This window comes from Pteropus alecto, unplaced genomic scaffold, assembly GCF_000325575.1.
Source record: "Pteropus alecto unplaced genomic scaffold, ASM32557v1 scaffold271, whole genome shotgun sequence".
Taxonomy (NCBI): domain Eukaryota; kingdom Metazoa; phylum Chordata; class Mammalia; order Chiroptera; family Pteropodidae; genus Pteropus; species Pteropus alecto.
In genome coordinates this window covers 137996-154857 of record NW_006430730.1, presented here as the reverse complement: position 1 = coordinate 154857, position 16862 = coordinate 137996, and the positions used below count along the sequence as shown (strand labels likewise).

Below are 16862 nucleotides of genomic sequence, written 5' to 3'. Positions count from 1 at the left end.
GGGCATGGGGGTGGGGGGATGGGCTCTCAAGACCCTTTCGGTCCCGTGGCCCCCAATGGTCTTCCAGAGGCGGGGCCCACACACACCTTTCTCTAGAATGTCTTCTGCTCCATCCTCCCACTGGTCCTCATCTTCATACTCATCGTCCACATCTGAAACAGGAAGGCCAAGTGGTCAGGTGGCAGCAGGGACAAAGGAGGTCTCATAACAACAGTTCCAGGAAACCACCTCTGGGAGGTTTCCTTATAGATTAGGATGCAGCAGCTCAGAAAGGTGAGGATCTCGCCCAAAGCCATGGAGCTGCCCAAGCAGCTGGGTCAGGTTTCCCATACGGATCCACTTGGCTCTGGGTCATCCCTTCCCCCACCCCGACCCAGACCCATCTGTAAATATAAGATCTAAGTGAGCGAGCAGAAAAGTTCCCTCTCCACTATCAAGGGAAGACAGGTATGCAGTTTTTGTGGTTGGCTGGTTTTATCCTTTCCTTACATTTATAACAGCTAACACCTACCAGAGAGTGTACAGGGTGCCCTGCCCTGTGCTGAGCATTTGTCACAGATTGGTCACTGAATCCTCCCGCAACCTTCCAGGAGGTACCATCACTGTTCCAACCTCACAGGAGGGGCTCTGATGCCCGGAGAGGTTCTCTAACTTACCCGAAGATTCTCGGCTGGTACCTGAGACACAGCCTGGTCCCAGGGTCCAGCACTTAACCTCTTCATTACGTTACATAAACACTTTGGTGCACATCAAATATTACACTAAAAACTTACACCACAGTGATACCAGCACACGACGAAAAAACCAAGTGTACAGGCGACGTAAGTATAAAGCAGCTTTCCCTCCCTCTTCTAACCCCAGTATCTCAGTCTAGACGGTTCTTGTCTAGAGATAATCAGTGCATATATGAGAAATGCATATAAACCCCCACCACTATTCCCATCCCCCACATAATTTTTTAACACACTGTTCTGTACCTTCTTTTTCTAAGCAATAACACTGGCCTGGAACTCTTCCATAATAAACAGCACATGCCTCATATGCTATCTGATTGCTAGGCCCTTATTACCTATGGACATTTAAGTCACTGAACATTTGCAACTGCAAACAAGATTACGGCAAGTGTCTCTGTTCTCATGTCTTTACATACCTGTGTGGGTTTAATTGTGGGGTAAATTCCTAAACAGGAACTGCTGGATCCAGGGGTCCCGTTGGATCCAGGGGTCTCGCATGTTAAGTGTTAATGGGCACTGCCGCGGATGTAGCCTACCACCAACCACCTACTACTGCCGCGGATGTAGCCTACCAGGCAGTGCCCAATGCACCCACCACCAACGCATGGGTGTCTCACGTCTTGGTTGAATGGCATGTTATCCATTCTCTTGATCTGGGCCCATCTGCTATCTAAGACCTGTTCTCTAAGCAAGAACTCCCTGCCCCTCAGCCTTTGAGAAAGGGCCAAAGCTCTCTGAGAGTGAGGGACACCCAGAGCATCTCTTGCCCCTCTGCTCCCTTGTTTTCCACTGGGGTGAGAGGGTCCCTAGAAAATGGGGGACGGTGGTCCAAATCACTCCCCTTTACATGGCTGTGGGGAAAACAAGCATTCTCGTCTATGGCTGGTGGGAGCATCAACCAGTGTGACCTTTTCAGGGGCCAATATTTGGCCAGAGATATCAAAAGCTTTAAAAACATAAACATCCTTTTTGCCCAGCAATTTGACCTGTAGGGATTTACCATGCAGACAATCTGCAGGGCCTGAGTTAGATGAAAAAAACTACTTCTTCATTTTCACTAATCTAATTGAAATTTAGCTCTTCCATGAATTATGAACAATTGCAACAAACCACAACAGGATTAGCAGTGAAATCTGAAATTTTCATACACACTTCAGCAGTGGATATTCTCAAAATATCATCCACTCATTGCTACTTCAAAATTAGATTCTTACCAGACCCAAAATCCTGTTATTTAAATTTGTTAATAAACACATATGTAATGATATTTTTAATATTTTGATACTGTACTTCAATATAATTGTTCCCTTTGGAATCCTGTGTTTTTGTTCTGTGCATTTCAGAACATGACTCTGAGAAGGTGTCCACAGACTTTACCAGACAAGACGCCACAAAAAAGGTTAAGAAACTCTGATCTAGACAGTAACTTGCCTATGTGTGTCTAAATATATGTGAAGATGTTCACAGCAGTGCTGTTTATAATACTAAAAAATATAAACAACTTCAATGTTCAACAGATTGATTAAACAAAACACATTATAGAATGGAACACTATGCAGCCATTGGAAAAAATAGCTATTTCGATGATGATGATGATGACAGCGGCCAACATTTATTGAGCGCTCAGGTGCCAAAAGTTGTTTCAGAAAACTCTTCACACTAACTCATTTAACCTACACTATGTTATAGCTACCTCCACAAACGTTGAGTAAAAGAAAGCAGTTTACAAAACTGCTTTTATAATGTGGGCCTATAGAACATACATAAATAACCACCCGTTTTCTGAGGGCCTACTCTAGGCTAGGCAACTTTGGGTTGCCATCAATTTGATGTGCTTTATAGGCACAGTCCCCTAAATCCTCGAACTATCTCTGCTGGAATAGAAAAAACTGTTTGTCACACTGCACTAAAGGGGCAAGACGCTCTGCAAGACAGAAGAAAAGAGCAGAGCCAGGCCAGGAGGGACCTAGATCTGTCACCCTTCATTGCCATGTCCTATTGTCTATTTCTAGGTCATGTGAGTTTTCCATTATAAGCACAAGTTGTCGGTTTTTTAGAAAATGATACCAGTATTGTGATTGTGCGTTTTAAAAGGATCTTTTAGAAATATATGCAGAAATATTTTGAGGGTAAAAGTCATATATTTAGGATTTGCTTTGACATCATCCAGTGGTGGATAGGAGTAAGGAGAAATAAGCAAAACAAGTCAGTACTAAGCTGGTAACGGCTGACGCTGGGAGATGGTACATGGGGGCTTCATGTACCCATTATTGTACATGTTTAACATTTACCAAACACTTTTTTAAAGTACATTCAGGAAGTGAAACTGAAGGTATATAAGTCCAGCCTCTGCTCAGCACTTGCCAGCCCTGTGACATACCAGCCTCATCCAAAATGAAGCCACCATGGCGGGGTTTCTTGGGGGGCCGGTCATCATCTTCCTCTTCCTCTTCCTCATCATATTCTTCTTCCTCTTCCTCCTCCTCTTCTTCCTCGGGCTCTTCCTCCTTCTCACTGCCTGCTGCACTCCGCCGCTCCTCCTCCACCTGCAGGGTCAGGTAGGGTTGGTACACCAGAGTTTTGTACCCTCAAATCCGGACACCATGCTCCCCAACCCCAAATCTGACCTCAGCTCTGCCTGGCCAAACACAGCCCCCTGTGCTCTACATACATGCCCATTCACTCCGGCCAGGCCTCTCTGGCCATCCTATTCCAGCAAGAGCACCACCAACCACCCAACCAATACCAGGGGCCTAACTCAGACTCCCCCTACCCCTACGCCTCCTTGCTAGCTTCCACTTGACCTTGAAATTGTATAGCTCTATGAGGCTTGGCCCTTGGCCCTGTCCCTCTGCACTCTACACCTCCCCGGGCCATCTCGCGCACTCCATTGGCCGTGGAAGACATCTCTGTGTCAATGACCCCCATATCTGTTTCCAGTCCACAGTGCTCATCAAGGTCATTAACCACCTCTTGTTGCTAATTCCATGGACATTCTTTGGTCCTTACCTACGACACTCATACCACTGACGACTCCCTCCCTGTAGAAATGCTCTCCCCTCGGTGTCTGTCACATCACGCTCTCCTGACTTTTCTCCAACCCCTTCGGCTGCTCCTCTGCGGGCTCCTCTTACTCTGCTTGCCCTTCAAACACTGGCTTCAATCACAAGGCTCAGCTGAGGGCCCACTTTGCTTCTTCTTCCATGCACTCTCTCGCTGGCATTTTACCTTCCACTACCTCAGTTCCTCTCTGCAGAAGACGCCCTTGTCTGTCTCCAGGCCTCCTTTTTTCCAGAACTAAAGCCCCCTGTGTGCCAGCAGCCTCCTGGATGCCTCTGGGCTCTTCACACCCACCATGTCCCCTAGAACTGTGCTGGCCTCCTCTAGCTCCCATCAGGCACCAAATTCATGATCTTTCTGCTTTTTGAACTTCACCTCTCCAATCCATCCCTTCTTCCCCATCCCCACAGCCCAAGCCTAGGCCACGATGTTGCCCTCTAAAACCTGAATCCTTACTGCAGCTTCCTTTCTGGTCTCTTGGCCTCTAACCCCTCTTTTTAAACCAGTCACAAAAGGCAGTGATCCATATAAAACCACGTTCACTCAACCGCAATCTTTTCCTTATTAACTTTATGACTTCTTCCTATGTCCAAATCAGTACAACCCATTTAACTGATATTTTCTTTAAATTCACTCAAATTTTAATTTAATTTAAAAGAACAACTTTTCTGTTTTAAAATATTTCTGAAGTAAAAACTTCTTAAAGGTTAACGTGTCATAAATCGAAAGTAATCATAAAGATACAAGGAAAACAATGCTAAGTCCCAGCACGATAATGTTGCCTAAGGCCTGTTCTCCTTGATAAACAGAGACTAGCAAATTTTGGAAAGGTGTTCCAGACATGTAGCACCAAAGTGAAACTGTCCCTCACCCAATCAAAAGACAGGACATGAAGTGAACTGAAAAGGAAATAAGTTTCCTCACTAAATGAATCAATGTGGCTGAAAGTGTTATCCTTATTCTACGTAAAAGCACCTCTCTTCACACCCTCCCCGCCCTAGAATGTATCCTATAATCTTAGGAAAGGATGATCTACAACATGAATCTGATCATTTGGTTCTCCGCTTAAAACATGGCTACGGCTTCCTTCGGCCCTTGGGTAAAGAACAAGCTCTTTAGCAGCCCAGAGTGGAAGCGCACACTCTGCCCACTGCCTCCCTCTCTCATCCTGTCTCTTTGGGATCCCTCTTCCAAATGCTAGTCCTGCTACACTGAACCACACTCTCTTAGCACTGTCCATCGTCCATGCTGGTCCTCTGTATAAAAAGCCATCCTGCTCTGTGTGCTGCTCATACTTCAATCAAAATACCCTCCCCTCCAACAGTCATGCCTGTGCTCTCTCCGCCAGGGAAAGTCAGGCACATCCTCTGGGCTCACAACCCTCTGGGATTCCTCCATCACAGCCCTGACAACTGTGAGCCCCCTGAAGTCGGGGCCCAGGATATTATCTCAGGCACTGCTGAGTCCTCAACATCACCCAGCCCAGGGCTGAGAACAGATGATTTAAAAAATATTTGCTTAATACATAATCCTGGCCAGCCCACAAAGTCCCACATTTTAACGACTCAAACTTCAACAGGAGCACAGCCTGATTTCTAGAAACCTTGTCATCACACTCCAGGCTCAGTCCCAGCAAAGCCTTCTTTCCAAATCTGGCTCCCCACTCTCTGAGAGAGCTCCTCTTACTATCTTTGTGTTACCTTAGGACTTGAACGTGCTCTTACGGCACCTGTCCTCAGCAACCCCCCTCACCCTGTCCCTCTGTTTATGAAACGGTCCACCCCATAAGAGAAGGCTCCAAGAGGGAGACAGTGATCCCAACATAACAGGAACTCAAGGAACACTTGTCAAATGAATGAATGAGCAGATTACTAGGGCTGAGAATAGTGAACCAGCTGAACCCCCAATGTATTCGTTATTTACCAATGTGGCTCATTTTTTTGCCATCCCTGTCTATCTATAGGACCTTCAAGGGCAATGCCAACATTTGGCTGTTTGAAAAGCCCATCCAGTCTTATCTCTGGCAGTGAAGACAGGCTTCACACTACACTCCTGCCTCACCTGGCGACAGCAGATGAGGTGTTAGAGATGTGAGAGCTGCACCATGCAAACCAGACTACCCCAGACAGGAAAAGGAAGCAGGGATCCTGGTCTCATTATCACTAAGCTTTAACCACAAGCAGTGTCCTGAAGCCATGAGTCAGAGACCAAGGACCCAGCACTACAGCTCGGAGAAAAGGCTTTTCCTGGCATCCTCGCACTTGCCCCACCTCCACCGCAATATCCTAATTTCTCCAACACTTCTCTGGAAGCTGATGATTCCCCAGAGGGCACAAGGATTGACAATCAAATGCCTACAGAGGGCAAGCAGGCAACACAGATAAGTAGGGTACGTAAATAAGCGGGGCAGTTCAAGGGAAACCCACACCGCTCCTTGTCTAACTGATGTTTTCCAGAACACAGGTATATGAAATCTTTCCTTTTCTTAAACCTGCCACAAAACAGGCATGATGATAAATAGCAACTGACATATCCTGGGAACTGAAGAAAATTCCCAATTCTAAAGAGGGATGCCACTTTTTTGGCGAAGACCGAGTATATAGAACAATCCTGGGTCTCTGGTTGCTGGCTCCTTCCGTTTTCCAGAAAAGCAGGAAATCTTGCTTTTTACATGAAATCACCCTTACAAGTGTAGGTAACTAACTTATGAAAATATATTTTCATTTCTGTAGGTCAAATGAGACCCCTATAACCACTGTGTCATCTCTTCGTTGATTAGTTTCTAACTGTTGCCTACTAAATTCCATGAAAGCAAAGACTTGCCTTGTTCTACTCTCCCTCCAACACCTAGGATATATCTGGAACACAGTGTAGATGCTCAAACATTTGCTCAACAAATGAGTAAAGTCAGAAATAAATAAAAGAGGGTAATAGTGAATAATATTTAAAATCAGATACGTTCCGGGAATGTTTGATATTTAGTTCCTGAAACAGTGCAAAGCCAGAGTGATCTTCTCAAAACATTAGATCACATCCCTCCTTTGCTCAAAATCTCATGGCTCCGACTCACTCAGTTAAGAAAAAATTCCTCATCACAGCCTTCAAGATCCTATATACTTTGGCTCCTGTTACTTCTTTGCTGCACTCTGATCCAGCCAAACTGGACTCCTTGTCACTTTTTGACCACCGCAGACATGCTGCCGATTTTGTACTTGCTGGTCTCCCTAACTGCGACACTCTTCTTCCCTATGATATGACTCACACTCTCCCCTCCCACAAGTCTTTTTTCAGATGTCACCCACTCAGACTCACCCTGATCACCCTATTCACAGTGCAACAAGGACTCCCTATTCCCATTCTCTCCTCTATTTTTCTCCAGGGTACCTTTTAACTTACTAAATGATTGACTTATCAGTTACGTTTCTTTACGTTCACAAGGGCAAAGATTTTTAAAATCTGTTTTGTTTACTGGTATAGCCCAAGGACAAAGAATTGTGCCTAGCACATAGTAGGCCCTAACAATATTTTAGTGAAATGACTGCATATATCTGAAAGTAAGAATAGCGAGTGCTTACTACATGCGAGGACATCACTTGTCATTTCACCGTACCTGCAGCATCCCTGGCCTCCAGCACTCGTCCCTCTGCTTGATTTGGGCTTGCCTGCTTCTCTCCAGACAACCTGGAAGCTCCCAAAGGCCAGAGCTCATTCTAATCCCCTCTGAGCTCCCCAGGGGCCCTTCTGCCTTGGTCCTGCCTGGCCCCCCTCCCCCCACCCCCACGCGCAATGCCACCCTAGTGTTCCAGCCACAGACCTCGGCCTCCTCGCCGTCACTGCTGCGCTCGCTGTCCTCCTCCTCAGAGAAGTTGCTGTCCTCGCTGTCCGACATCTTCTGCTCTTGCAGGAAAAGACGGCGGCCTCAGCGCATCCCCCAATCCCGAACTCCACCCCAAGCCTCAGTTTCCCGGCCGGTTCCCCAGGAGAAGAAAAGCCCCTTGGCGCACTTCCGGCAGCCTCGTTCTAGCAACCGTGAACCCGAAAGAGGACTCCCTTACACCACCTGCTAGACCTCCAGGGTCCCTGAATCTGGTCCCTGCACCTCCCTAGCTCCCGAGGACCCCCCCCCTGAGCCTGCTCTGTCAGTGTCCAACCCACCCCTCACCGTCCCAGTCCCACCTCCGCTTTGGGAACCAGCTGCTGTTCACACGACGCCTGGCTGGGACTGACGTATCCTCTCGCGAGAACCTACCCGTTGGCCTCCTCTAACGCGAGATTTCCGGGGCCGTCCTCGGCTACGCACTTCCAGGCTGCCATCTTGAGAGTGGCAGAGGTGGCAGAGCTGTCTTAATGTAGGGCTTGGAGCCGACATCTTGGAAGGGTCAAAGGGTGGGAAAGTTATTTCCCCTTGGACCTGGCCTTTTCCAGCCAGGAGTAAGAACTTGAAATTTAGTCCAGACAACTTACGCAGTGTGCCATGCCTTGAGGGGACTGAGAATTAGCAAATAATAGCAAATTAGCAAATAAATCATACTTTATCTCATGGACCCTCTAAACAAGGGTCCCCAACCTTTTTGCTCCTATGAGAATCTAATGCCTGATGATCTGAGGTGGAGCTGAGGCTATGATGCTAGCGCTGGGGAGCAGCTGCAAATACAGATGAAGCTTTGCTCCATCGCCCCGCTGCTCACCTCCTTCTGTGAAGCCTGATTCCTAACAGGCCACAGACCGATACCACTCTGCAGCAACGGGGTTGGGGATTCCCGCCCTAAAACATTTCTAGATGGTAGGTGCCCCCATTTTGCAGATGGGGAAACTGAAGTCAGAAAAAATTAACTGGAAAGTGGCAGTCACAAGATGCCTCCTCGAGTTTGGGTGACCCCCCTCACCTCCAACCCTTGTTTTCCTTTGCAGTGTCCCTAAGTTGATTTAAATGTGCATTTATGTATTAGTACAATAATTATTTGTCATAGAGGTGGCAAAGAGAACCAGGCACAAGGGATAGATATGAAAAAAATTAACCCGATGGAAGGGAAAAAATCAGAAGCTTTTAGAACACATTGCTAAAGTTCTTCACATAGACATTGAGACACCTGGATCCAATTTACAGAAATTTAACATACATCTAGTTAGCTACAGGGAAATGTGGTGCAGTTGGGCTGGCAGCAGGCTTACAATGCAGCTATGAGAGTGAATATACACAACCGTGTCTCTGCATAAGCTCACACTCCCTGATCCCACAATCCCCCAAATTGAACCTAAGACAGGTTGGGAAAGGAACCCAGATAGGTTTCTGGGCCAAATAGAAATGTTTCTCCTTCTATAAGCTTGCCTCCTTAACATAGCAATTCTTTAAAATAGGAAGAGAGGGAACAGTTCTTCCCCGGTTTATCAGTGGTTCTCAACTCTCAGCCTTGGTAGCACATCAGACTAAAGAAGAGAGAGATGCATAATAGCCCCAAACTGGAAACAACCAATGTTCGTCATGAGAACGGACAAACAAGTTGCAGTATATCCATGCAATGGAATAGTAACAAGCCACTGATGCACATATAAATGAATTTCAAAAATGTATGCTAAGTGAAAGAAGCCAGATACTAGGGTATGTACAAATGATTCGATTCATATGAAACTCTAGAGGATGCAAAACTAATCTAAACAGCCAGAAAGCAGATTAGTGTGTGTCTGTGACTGGAGGTGGATATTGCAAAGGGGTGTGGGGGGATGCTTTGGGGTAATGGAAATGTGGCAGCATGTTGTAAACGTTTGTCAGAATGCAGTGAAATGGGTGCCTTTTACTTCATGTAAATTATACCTCAATACAGTTGATTTAAAAAATATAGATGTTCAGGATCCACCAGAGAGCAATTGTCCAATTCTCTGGGTTGAGGCCTAGCCATCAGTATTCCTTGAAAGTTTTCTAGGCGGTAATTATTTGCAGCCAGGGATGTGAACCACAAGACTCTCTTTGTCCTCCATGGGTGAGGATGAGGTTAAAAGATATCTGTGCAGTGCTCTGTTCCTTCCTAGAAGAGGAGAGGAGGGAGTATCTGAAAGAGAGGAAGAACAGGGGCAGGTGGGGGTAATTTATTCAGCCTCTTGCCCAGTAGGTCAGAGACTTCAGGCTTCATATCTCACCTGATTTTCCTTCTCTTCGCCTCTTCCCCTTGGCCCCTGGGGCTCCGGGGGTGTCCTCTGGCCTAGAAGAACAGGCTTAGGGTTTAGGAACTGGGGCTAGAGACCAAGTCTCCTCTCCCTCTCTCTGCCAGCTTCTCCAGGAGTACCAGGAAGTCAGCATCCTCCAAGGCTCATGCTGAGGGCCGGTGCCAAGCACAAGCCCCCTGTAATAACTCTAATAGTTTAGCCAGGAAGAGAGAGACAGGTCTCTGGGGATATTCTTCACAGGGTAAACAAGGGCCCTGGGCTGTGACCCACAGCTGGGACCCCAGAGCATCCAGCAAGCGCTGTAGCCGGAACACAGCAGTCCCCACAGATGGGCCCTCCTCGAACCCAATCACAGTCAGCTCCAGCCAGAAGCAGCCTAGAGTCTCAGCAGCACACACCTGTGGGGACGGAGTGACCTGGGTAAGGGTAAGGGCCTGATCCCAAATCCCCACCACCAATGTTTCTGACTTGTAGCCTGGGACAAGCCCCTTCATCTCTTTGGGCGTCAGTTTTCTCATCTGTAAAACGGAGCTCTGAATAATGCCTATCTCGTGGGCTGACACTAGCCCTTACAGTATGCGTTAAGTTAGAAAAAGATGCTCCTTCCTTAAAACGGAGATTCTAAGTGCTGTTTTGTTAGAATAAGATACTTTACTGCCATCTGCTGGAAATGGACAAATATGTTCAAGATGTGAATACCGTACTTATAAATTTGGGATCCTTGTACAGTGTACAACCTTCACATTCATACACGGTGGCCCTGTCTACTTCACAGGGCCAGTGTGAAGAATAAATAAGGTAATATTTATTCTTAAAGCATTTAAACCAGTACCTGGCACAGGGTAAGCACTATTTAAGTGTAGCTATAATCATAATCATCATCCTTTGTTATTATGTGCCAATCACTGTTCTAGGCGTCAGAGACAGCAGTGAACAAAACGTACTTGTCAAGGCTGGCGGCTGGGGCAGGGACTAACATCCAGAACAGCAGCCCCACGGCCTCCTGCCCCCAACAGTCATGTCTTCCGAGCTTAGTGGAGTGTACTTGAAATCCTCACCAAGAGATCATCTGGGGTGTAGAGGGTGCCATCATTTTTGTTTCCATACAATTTTGGGGAAGGGCAGAGAATCATATATCAGAGGGGGAGAGCTTGACCTTCCTCAAACATGTCCTTCGCCCCACCCCCTTCCTGTCCCCTCTGCTGGCTCTCCCCTCCCTTCTCCTCACCAGCATCTTCAGGAGGGCACCAGGAGGTAGAAAGGCTCCAGAGGGCAGAAGGGTGGTCCTAGGCCTCCCGAGGGCCTTACCAGCAGGAGAGGGGTCCAGAGAGTCCACATAGGCACCTTGCCCACCCCCAGGCTTTCTCTAGTCCTGGAAGCTAGAGGTACAGAGAGAGGGAGCAAGTTGGAAGATGAGTAGGTGAAGGGAACTGCTCCTGTCCACTTCCTGTCCAGCTTCACTCAATCCAGATACACAGGGAATGTTCTCCAAGAGGCAGAAAAGCTGGTGACCCTAGAGTAGGGAGGGCCTAGGTCAGAGGACTCCCTGACATAACTGCCCCAAGGATGATAGGAGACTTAGCAAAGGTTTAAAGATCAGCCTGGAGACACTGGAAAGTTTGGAAGCCTCCCCACTCCCCTAAACAGGCCGTAAGGCAGTACGGAGTATGGTATGAGAGTGTGTGCATCCTCTGGCCTGTCTTCTCACTGGAAAACACTATGGTAGGCCTTATTCTGGTCTGCAGGTGCATAATCGGTGGACTTTGCTCGCCTTTCTACTTCTGTCTCAAGTACCTTGGAATTTCCATGACTGGCTGTACCCGTCTATCTCTAAAGGTCGACCTCTCTGCCTCCAAATCTGTCACTTGTGTTTTCTAGGTCCATCTCTGACTGGCCCAGTGCCTCTCTTCTTTCTCCTCCTCTTCTCCATTGGCCCCTTCTTTGTCTTTCTCCTCCATATGTCCTCTCTCTTGTGCTGTGTATCTGCCTGTGTGTCTCTCCAGATGAGGCTCTGGGTGCTCCTTTCCTCCCTCCCCCTTCCCATCTCCCCCTTCTTACCCTTTTGGAGCTGGACTCTAGGCTGGAGGATCCTCCCTCTGGCCCCAGATTCGCCCAACAACCTCTCTCTCCAGATACGTGGTAAGCCACCACACCCCTCTGAACCTTGGATCCCGGACCGGGTGCTGCCAGAGAAAGTGAGGCAACTGTAGACGCCCTGTAGCCCTGAGAGAGGAGCCCCTTGGCTGGGAAGGGAGTATCCTGAGTAGGGTGGAGGGTGAGGGTAGGGCGGAGGGCAACCCACTCCTGAGGTTGTGCAGATGGGAAGTGGGGCACTGGAAATGGAGAATTCTGTGACGGAAATGGAGAGGAAGTGATTTGAGGGACGCTGTAAAAAAGGGATTCTGGGGTAGGGACCCTGAAGAGGGGGATTCTAGAGGCAGAATCTCTAAGGAGTGGAGGATTCCGAGGGAGGCAGTTGCTGGGGAAAGGAGACTCTGAGGGAAAGAAACTCCTGGGAATGGCAGATTTTGAGGGAGAGAGCTCCAAAAGGGAGGAGGATTTTTGGAAAGGGAGATTCTAGGGGGTGGTTCTGAGATCGGTGGACTGGGAGGAGAGATTCGGAAGGGGGCGGTTGCCAGGGGAAGTGGATCTGAGGAAAGGAAGATTCTGGGAAGAACGATTGGGGAGAACCAGGGCCCTTGAGTGGAGGGAGATTCCAAGAAAGAGGGAATATGGGGTGAGGGATCCCAAGAGAGAGGTTTGGGGGTGGACTTCTGAGAAGAGAAGGATTCTGGGAAGAGGAGACTGAAAGGAAGGAAATTCTGGTGAAAGTGAAAAGTAGATTCTGGGGGAAGGGGCTCTAAGAGGAGAAGGATTCTGGGAAAGGACTCTGGAAGGAGGTAGGTTGCAGAGGGTAGGAGGACTCTGAATCTTGAATCTGGGAATCCTGAGTGACTTCTTGCTGTCGGTTCCAGAGGGCAGATGCTGACGGAGGAGGCTTTGGGGAGAAGAGAATCAAGGAGAAAGACTGTTGGTGGTGAAAGGTTAAGAACCCCTTTAGCGGTGCGTGAGATTTGATTTTTAACAGGGTGGAAGGGAGGGGTCGGAGGGAGATTATTAAGGAGCCGGAATGCAAATAAGAACCAGCAGTGACCAGTGAAGACCATGGATGTGAAGAACAGCAAGTCCTCACGCTTCTGGGTCTGAAGACCCCGCCCCTTCCACACCCGGGTCCCGCCCCTCCGGTCCTCAACTTCCTGCCGCCAATCCGAAGTCCCGCCCCCTGGCTACAACACGAGCCGTAAAGCACCCTCCCGTCGCGTTGCAGCGCTCAGGGCGCCTGCGCAGACCCTGAAAAGCGGCCGGGTGGCGTAGCGCTTTCCTTTTCCGGAGTCGGCGGCGCGCGGTGAGGTTCTCTTGTCTACGGCCGCAGCAATGCCATCCAAGGGTCCTTTGCAGTCTGTGCAGGTCTTCGGACGCAAGGTGAGTCTGGCGCCCAATGGAAGGGGCCGAGGGAGGCCGGGGTCTGGGAGAAGCCGTTGGACAAGAGGTCTGGGTTCTACGTGGGAGCCGGGGCCCTGAGCTCACGTGGCTCCGCTCTTTTTCCTCTGGCTTCCCGCAGAAGACGGCCACAGCTGTGGCGCATTGCAAACGGGGCAACGGCCTCATCAAGGTGAACGGGCGGCCTCTGGAGATGATCGAGCCGCGCACGCTGCAGTATAAGGTACTGGGACTAAGGACGGGCGTTTGGTTTGAGTGGAGGACTCTGGGACAGAGATGTTGAAATAAGCGGGTTCCTGGAGTTCGTTGATCTTGGAAGTTGAGGAATCTGGTGTCAACAGTGGGATGTTGAGAAGCTGAGTTGGAGCCAGAAAAGTGGGGTGTTGGCGATGAAGGTGGGTTTTGGGAGTTAAGAAGATGTGGCAAAAAGCTTGAGTTTAGAAAGTGAAAACGTGGATGTTGAAGATTAAGAGGATACTTTGAAGACGGGTATTTGGCAGCCCGCTCGATTGCGGACCGGATGTTTTTGCATTACCAGAGTTTTTACGATGTGATTCTTGCAGTCAGTTAATGGGGGATGTGTGTCATGTTTACAACATACTGTCGGTTTCCAGGAGAGGAATCAATGTTTTGTTCCTTAAAACGTGGCTAAAGTAGGATCTGGAAATTGTAGATATTTATTATTAAAAGAACAGGAGCAGAATTTGGGTTTATTGTACATGGCTGTGAAAAGGGTTCCTCATCCCTGTTTGGGCTTAAGTTTCTTTGGCTCAGAATGAGAAGAGATCAGAGTCTGATTTCTACCTCTTGTAGTCTGTGTTACTTGAGGCATGTAACTTCTCTGTTTTGAGTCACCTGTGAAATGGAGATATGTTTACTTTGAAGGGAAGATAGGACGTGAGATTCTTGGTATAACATACAGTGAATATTATGGCTTACTCTTATTGACTGTCAGTTCGAAGGTTTTGTATATGGAGCTTGTGTTGAGTGCTGGGGACACAGCAATGACCTAGATGGTCCCAGGCTCCCAGTCCAGTGGGAGAGACGGACTGGACCCAATATCAGACACTGCTCCAGAGTAGTGGAATGGGGGAGCCCAGAGAAGGCCTTGCAGTGACAGCCCAACCCTCTTCCACTAGTGGAAGAGGCCAGTGGTGGTAGAAGCTACTTAGACATAAGGATGCTCGATGTGGTGGCTCAGCTGCCCAGGTTGTGATCTAAAATCCTGTCGTGTTCCCTGTTCCTCTAGCTACTGGAACCTGTTCTCCTTTTGGGCAAGGAGCGATTTGCCGGTGTGGATATCCGAGTCCGTGTGAAGGGTGGTGGTCACGTGGCCCAGATTTATGGTGAGTCCTAGGAATTGGGAACATGGGTAGGAGGTGGCTGTGAAGGTCATGCCACATGACCTTCACGAAGCTGATGTACCTTTTTGTGTTTTTCACAGCAATCCGCCAGTCCATCTCCAAAGCCCTAGTGGCCTATTACCAGAAATGTAAGAAAATGTGGCTTTCCCATTGGGTGGGTGGGGGCAAAGTGCTCCAGAGTGTGTAGGAGGGTACTTCCGTGGTTATCTACATCTCTGCCTCATTTCTCATCCGCAGATGTGGATGAGGCTTCCAAGAAGGAGATCAAAGACATCCTCATCCAGTACGACCGGACCCTGCTGGTAGCTGATCCCCGTCGCTGCGAATCCAAAAAGTTTGGAGGTCCTGGTGCGCGTGCTCGCTACCAGAAATCCTACCGATAAGCCCATCAGGGTTCACCTTTATAATAAACGGTGGTCATGGGATTTAAAGTTTCACAGATGTGCTGTTTCGTGGTGATTCTTTGAAAGGAGTTCAGGAAGTATGCCCAGCACACTGCCAGTCTGGATTTTAAGCCTTTCCAGAAGCCACCACTCTGAGGTTAGTGTAGATGGGTGGAAAGGCAGGTAGGAGCAGACTGGTCTGTCTCCCTGCACTTCCAGTAGAGTCCACTGTGAGCACAGCTGAGATAAGGTGGTTCTGGGCCACTGGTTGTAAGCCCCACAGGGTTGGGGTGTGGATTCCCCGTGACCAACTTCATTCTTCAGGATGTCAGCACTACCTTTTGGGGAAAGGCCTGCCATGGCCTTAAATCAGATCCCAGTTATGCTCAGTAACTGTGCTTCAGGGACTTGCAACATGGCTCTGAGGACTTGTTCTGTTGTGCCTGCCATGTCGTAAAAGCCAACATATAGTGGGCTGTCAGTTGCTACCACTGGGCCACACGTGATAGAACATTTCGTTTTCATTGTCGAAGAAAGTTCTGTAGGATGGCACCAGAATAACATAGTTGGAATATGCAGGGGCTTGGTTCCAGGACCCCCTACAGATACCAAAGTCCAGGGATGTTCAAGTCTTTTAATTGGCCTTCTTTATCCAGTGCAGAATTCTGCACTGGCCAGTGTAGAACGTGCAGACACAGAAGGCCAACTGTGGGGAGTTCTCTTGTAGGTTTTTAGCTGACAGATCCGTGTAATAAAAGACGGATTAACAAGAGAAAAAATTCTTAATGACGTGTAGCTCTCGAATACATGGAAGAGACTCGGGGAAACTAACTCACCAAAATGGCTGAACTAGCATCTTAAACATCATCTTCAGAAGACAAGATATTAGGGGTGGGGGAGTCACTTATGGGACAGGCATAGTAACCAAGGGTAAGGTTGTGCAGATTGAAGTTCTGCACTGATGAAAGTTCCTGGCGATATGGTCCTTCCTGGTGCAAGGAGGGAGACATCCTGATGGATGGAGACCGCCCTTAGGGATGTAAATGCCTTTTACAAGGGTACCTTCTGGGTTTTCAGAGCCGCTGGCTATGCTTTTTAAAAATTAACCAGCCTATAATCCTTGTGCCAAATAGACATATTTTGGGATGACAAATTTTTCCTCGATAGCTCGTAGGCTACAAGCCTGTGGCACGTTACTATATCAAACCCTGTAGGCAATTATAACAGTATTTGAGTAATGCGTGTGCTACATTACAAGGGCTATGTCGGCAATAGGACTTTCTCAGCTCCGTTTTAATCTTAGGGGACCACCATTGTGTGTGTGGCCTGTCCTTAGACTGAAGTCAGACAGTGCATGACTGTCAAGTTCTTGGAGAGTGTAGCTGATGGAGCACCAACCCGGTGCCAGGCTAAACACTGTTAGATATATCCACAATATGCCTGCCAGGCTGGTGACAGGCATCTTCATGTTACCACATGAGAAAGTGAGCCTAGTGGCAAAACAAAATGCAGCTCACCGTTTTGCATTTTATTAGTTTGGATTAACTGGGTTTGGCTGGCATTAACCTAGGCATCCCAAGGAGGGCAATGGCCACCCAACCTCTTTGAGTCTGATTTATGTAGCTCTGAAGGCTTACAACAGGCACGCTGCAGACCAA

The 16862-nt window shown here is 48.2% G+C and overlaps 2 protein-coding genes and 1 long non-coding RNA gene across 4 annotated transcripts in view; 1 reads left to right on the top strand and 2 right to left on the bottom strand.

Moving 5' to 3' along the window:
* The window catches only part of SUPT5H (SPT5 homolog, DSIF elongation factor subunit), a 26391-nt gene extending 18280 nt beyond the window's left edge, over nt 1–8111 (bottom strand). The window contains exons 1-4 of one of the 2 annotated variants that reach the window (XM_006905395.3): nt 7971–8111; nt 7609–7686; nt 3115–3280; nt 87–152 (exon numbers count right to left, since the gene is read on the bottom strand). In XM_006905395.3, coding sequence (XP_006905457.1) covers nt 87–152; nt 3115–3280; nt 7609–7683 — 307 coding nt within the window. In that variant the 5' untranslated portion in view covers nt 7684–7686; nt 7971–8111. Of the gene's footprint in view, nt 1–86; nt 153–3114; nt 3281–7608; nt 7687–7970 lie in introns of those variants that run through there. The other variant, XM_025050575.1, reaches the window with a different exon arrangement.
* Nucleotides 8112–9566: 1455 nt separating this feature from the next.
* LOC112484212 lies at nt 9567–12154 on the bottom strand. The gene is made up of 4 exons (XR_003047913.1): nt 12015–12154; nt 11185–11335; nt 9930–10354; nt 9567–9841 (listed from the first exon to the last, which is right to left on the bottom strand). It is a non-coding gene; the product is annotated as an uncharacterized LOC112484212 (long non-coding RNA).
* A 1118-nt stretch (nt 12155–13272) lies between these two features.
* On the top strand, nt 13273–15262 carry RPS16 (ribosomal protein S16). Its single transcript, XM_006905394.3, has 5 exons — nt 13273–13439; nt 13579–13680; nt 14707–14803; nt 14902–14949; nt 15059–15262. The coding sequence occupies exons 1-5, from the start codon at nt 13392–13394 to the stop codon at nt 15202–15204; spliced, it is 441 nt and encodes a 146-aa protein (XP_006905456.1). The 5' UTR covers nt 13273–13391; the 3' UTR covers nt 15205–15262.
* Nucleotides 15263–16862: the final 1600 nt, after the last annotated feature.

Excerpts from the sequence above, each read along its gene's own strand:
- RPS16 (XM_006905394.3), top strand. The coding sequence starts at position 13,392 with ATGCCATCCAAGGGTCCTTTGCAGTCTGTGCAGGTCTTCGGACGCAAG. Across the intron at positions 13,440-13,578 it reads TGCAGGTCTTCGGACGCAAG|AAGACGGCCACAGCTGTGGC; the intron begins GTGAGTCTGGCG and ends GGCTTCCCGCAG. Across the intron at positions 14,804-14,901 it reads TCACGTGGCCCAGATTTATG|CAATCCGCCAGTCCATCTCC; the intron begins GTGAGTCCTAGG and ends TGTTTTTCACAG.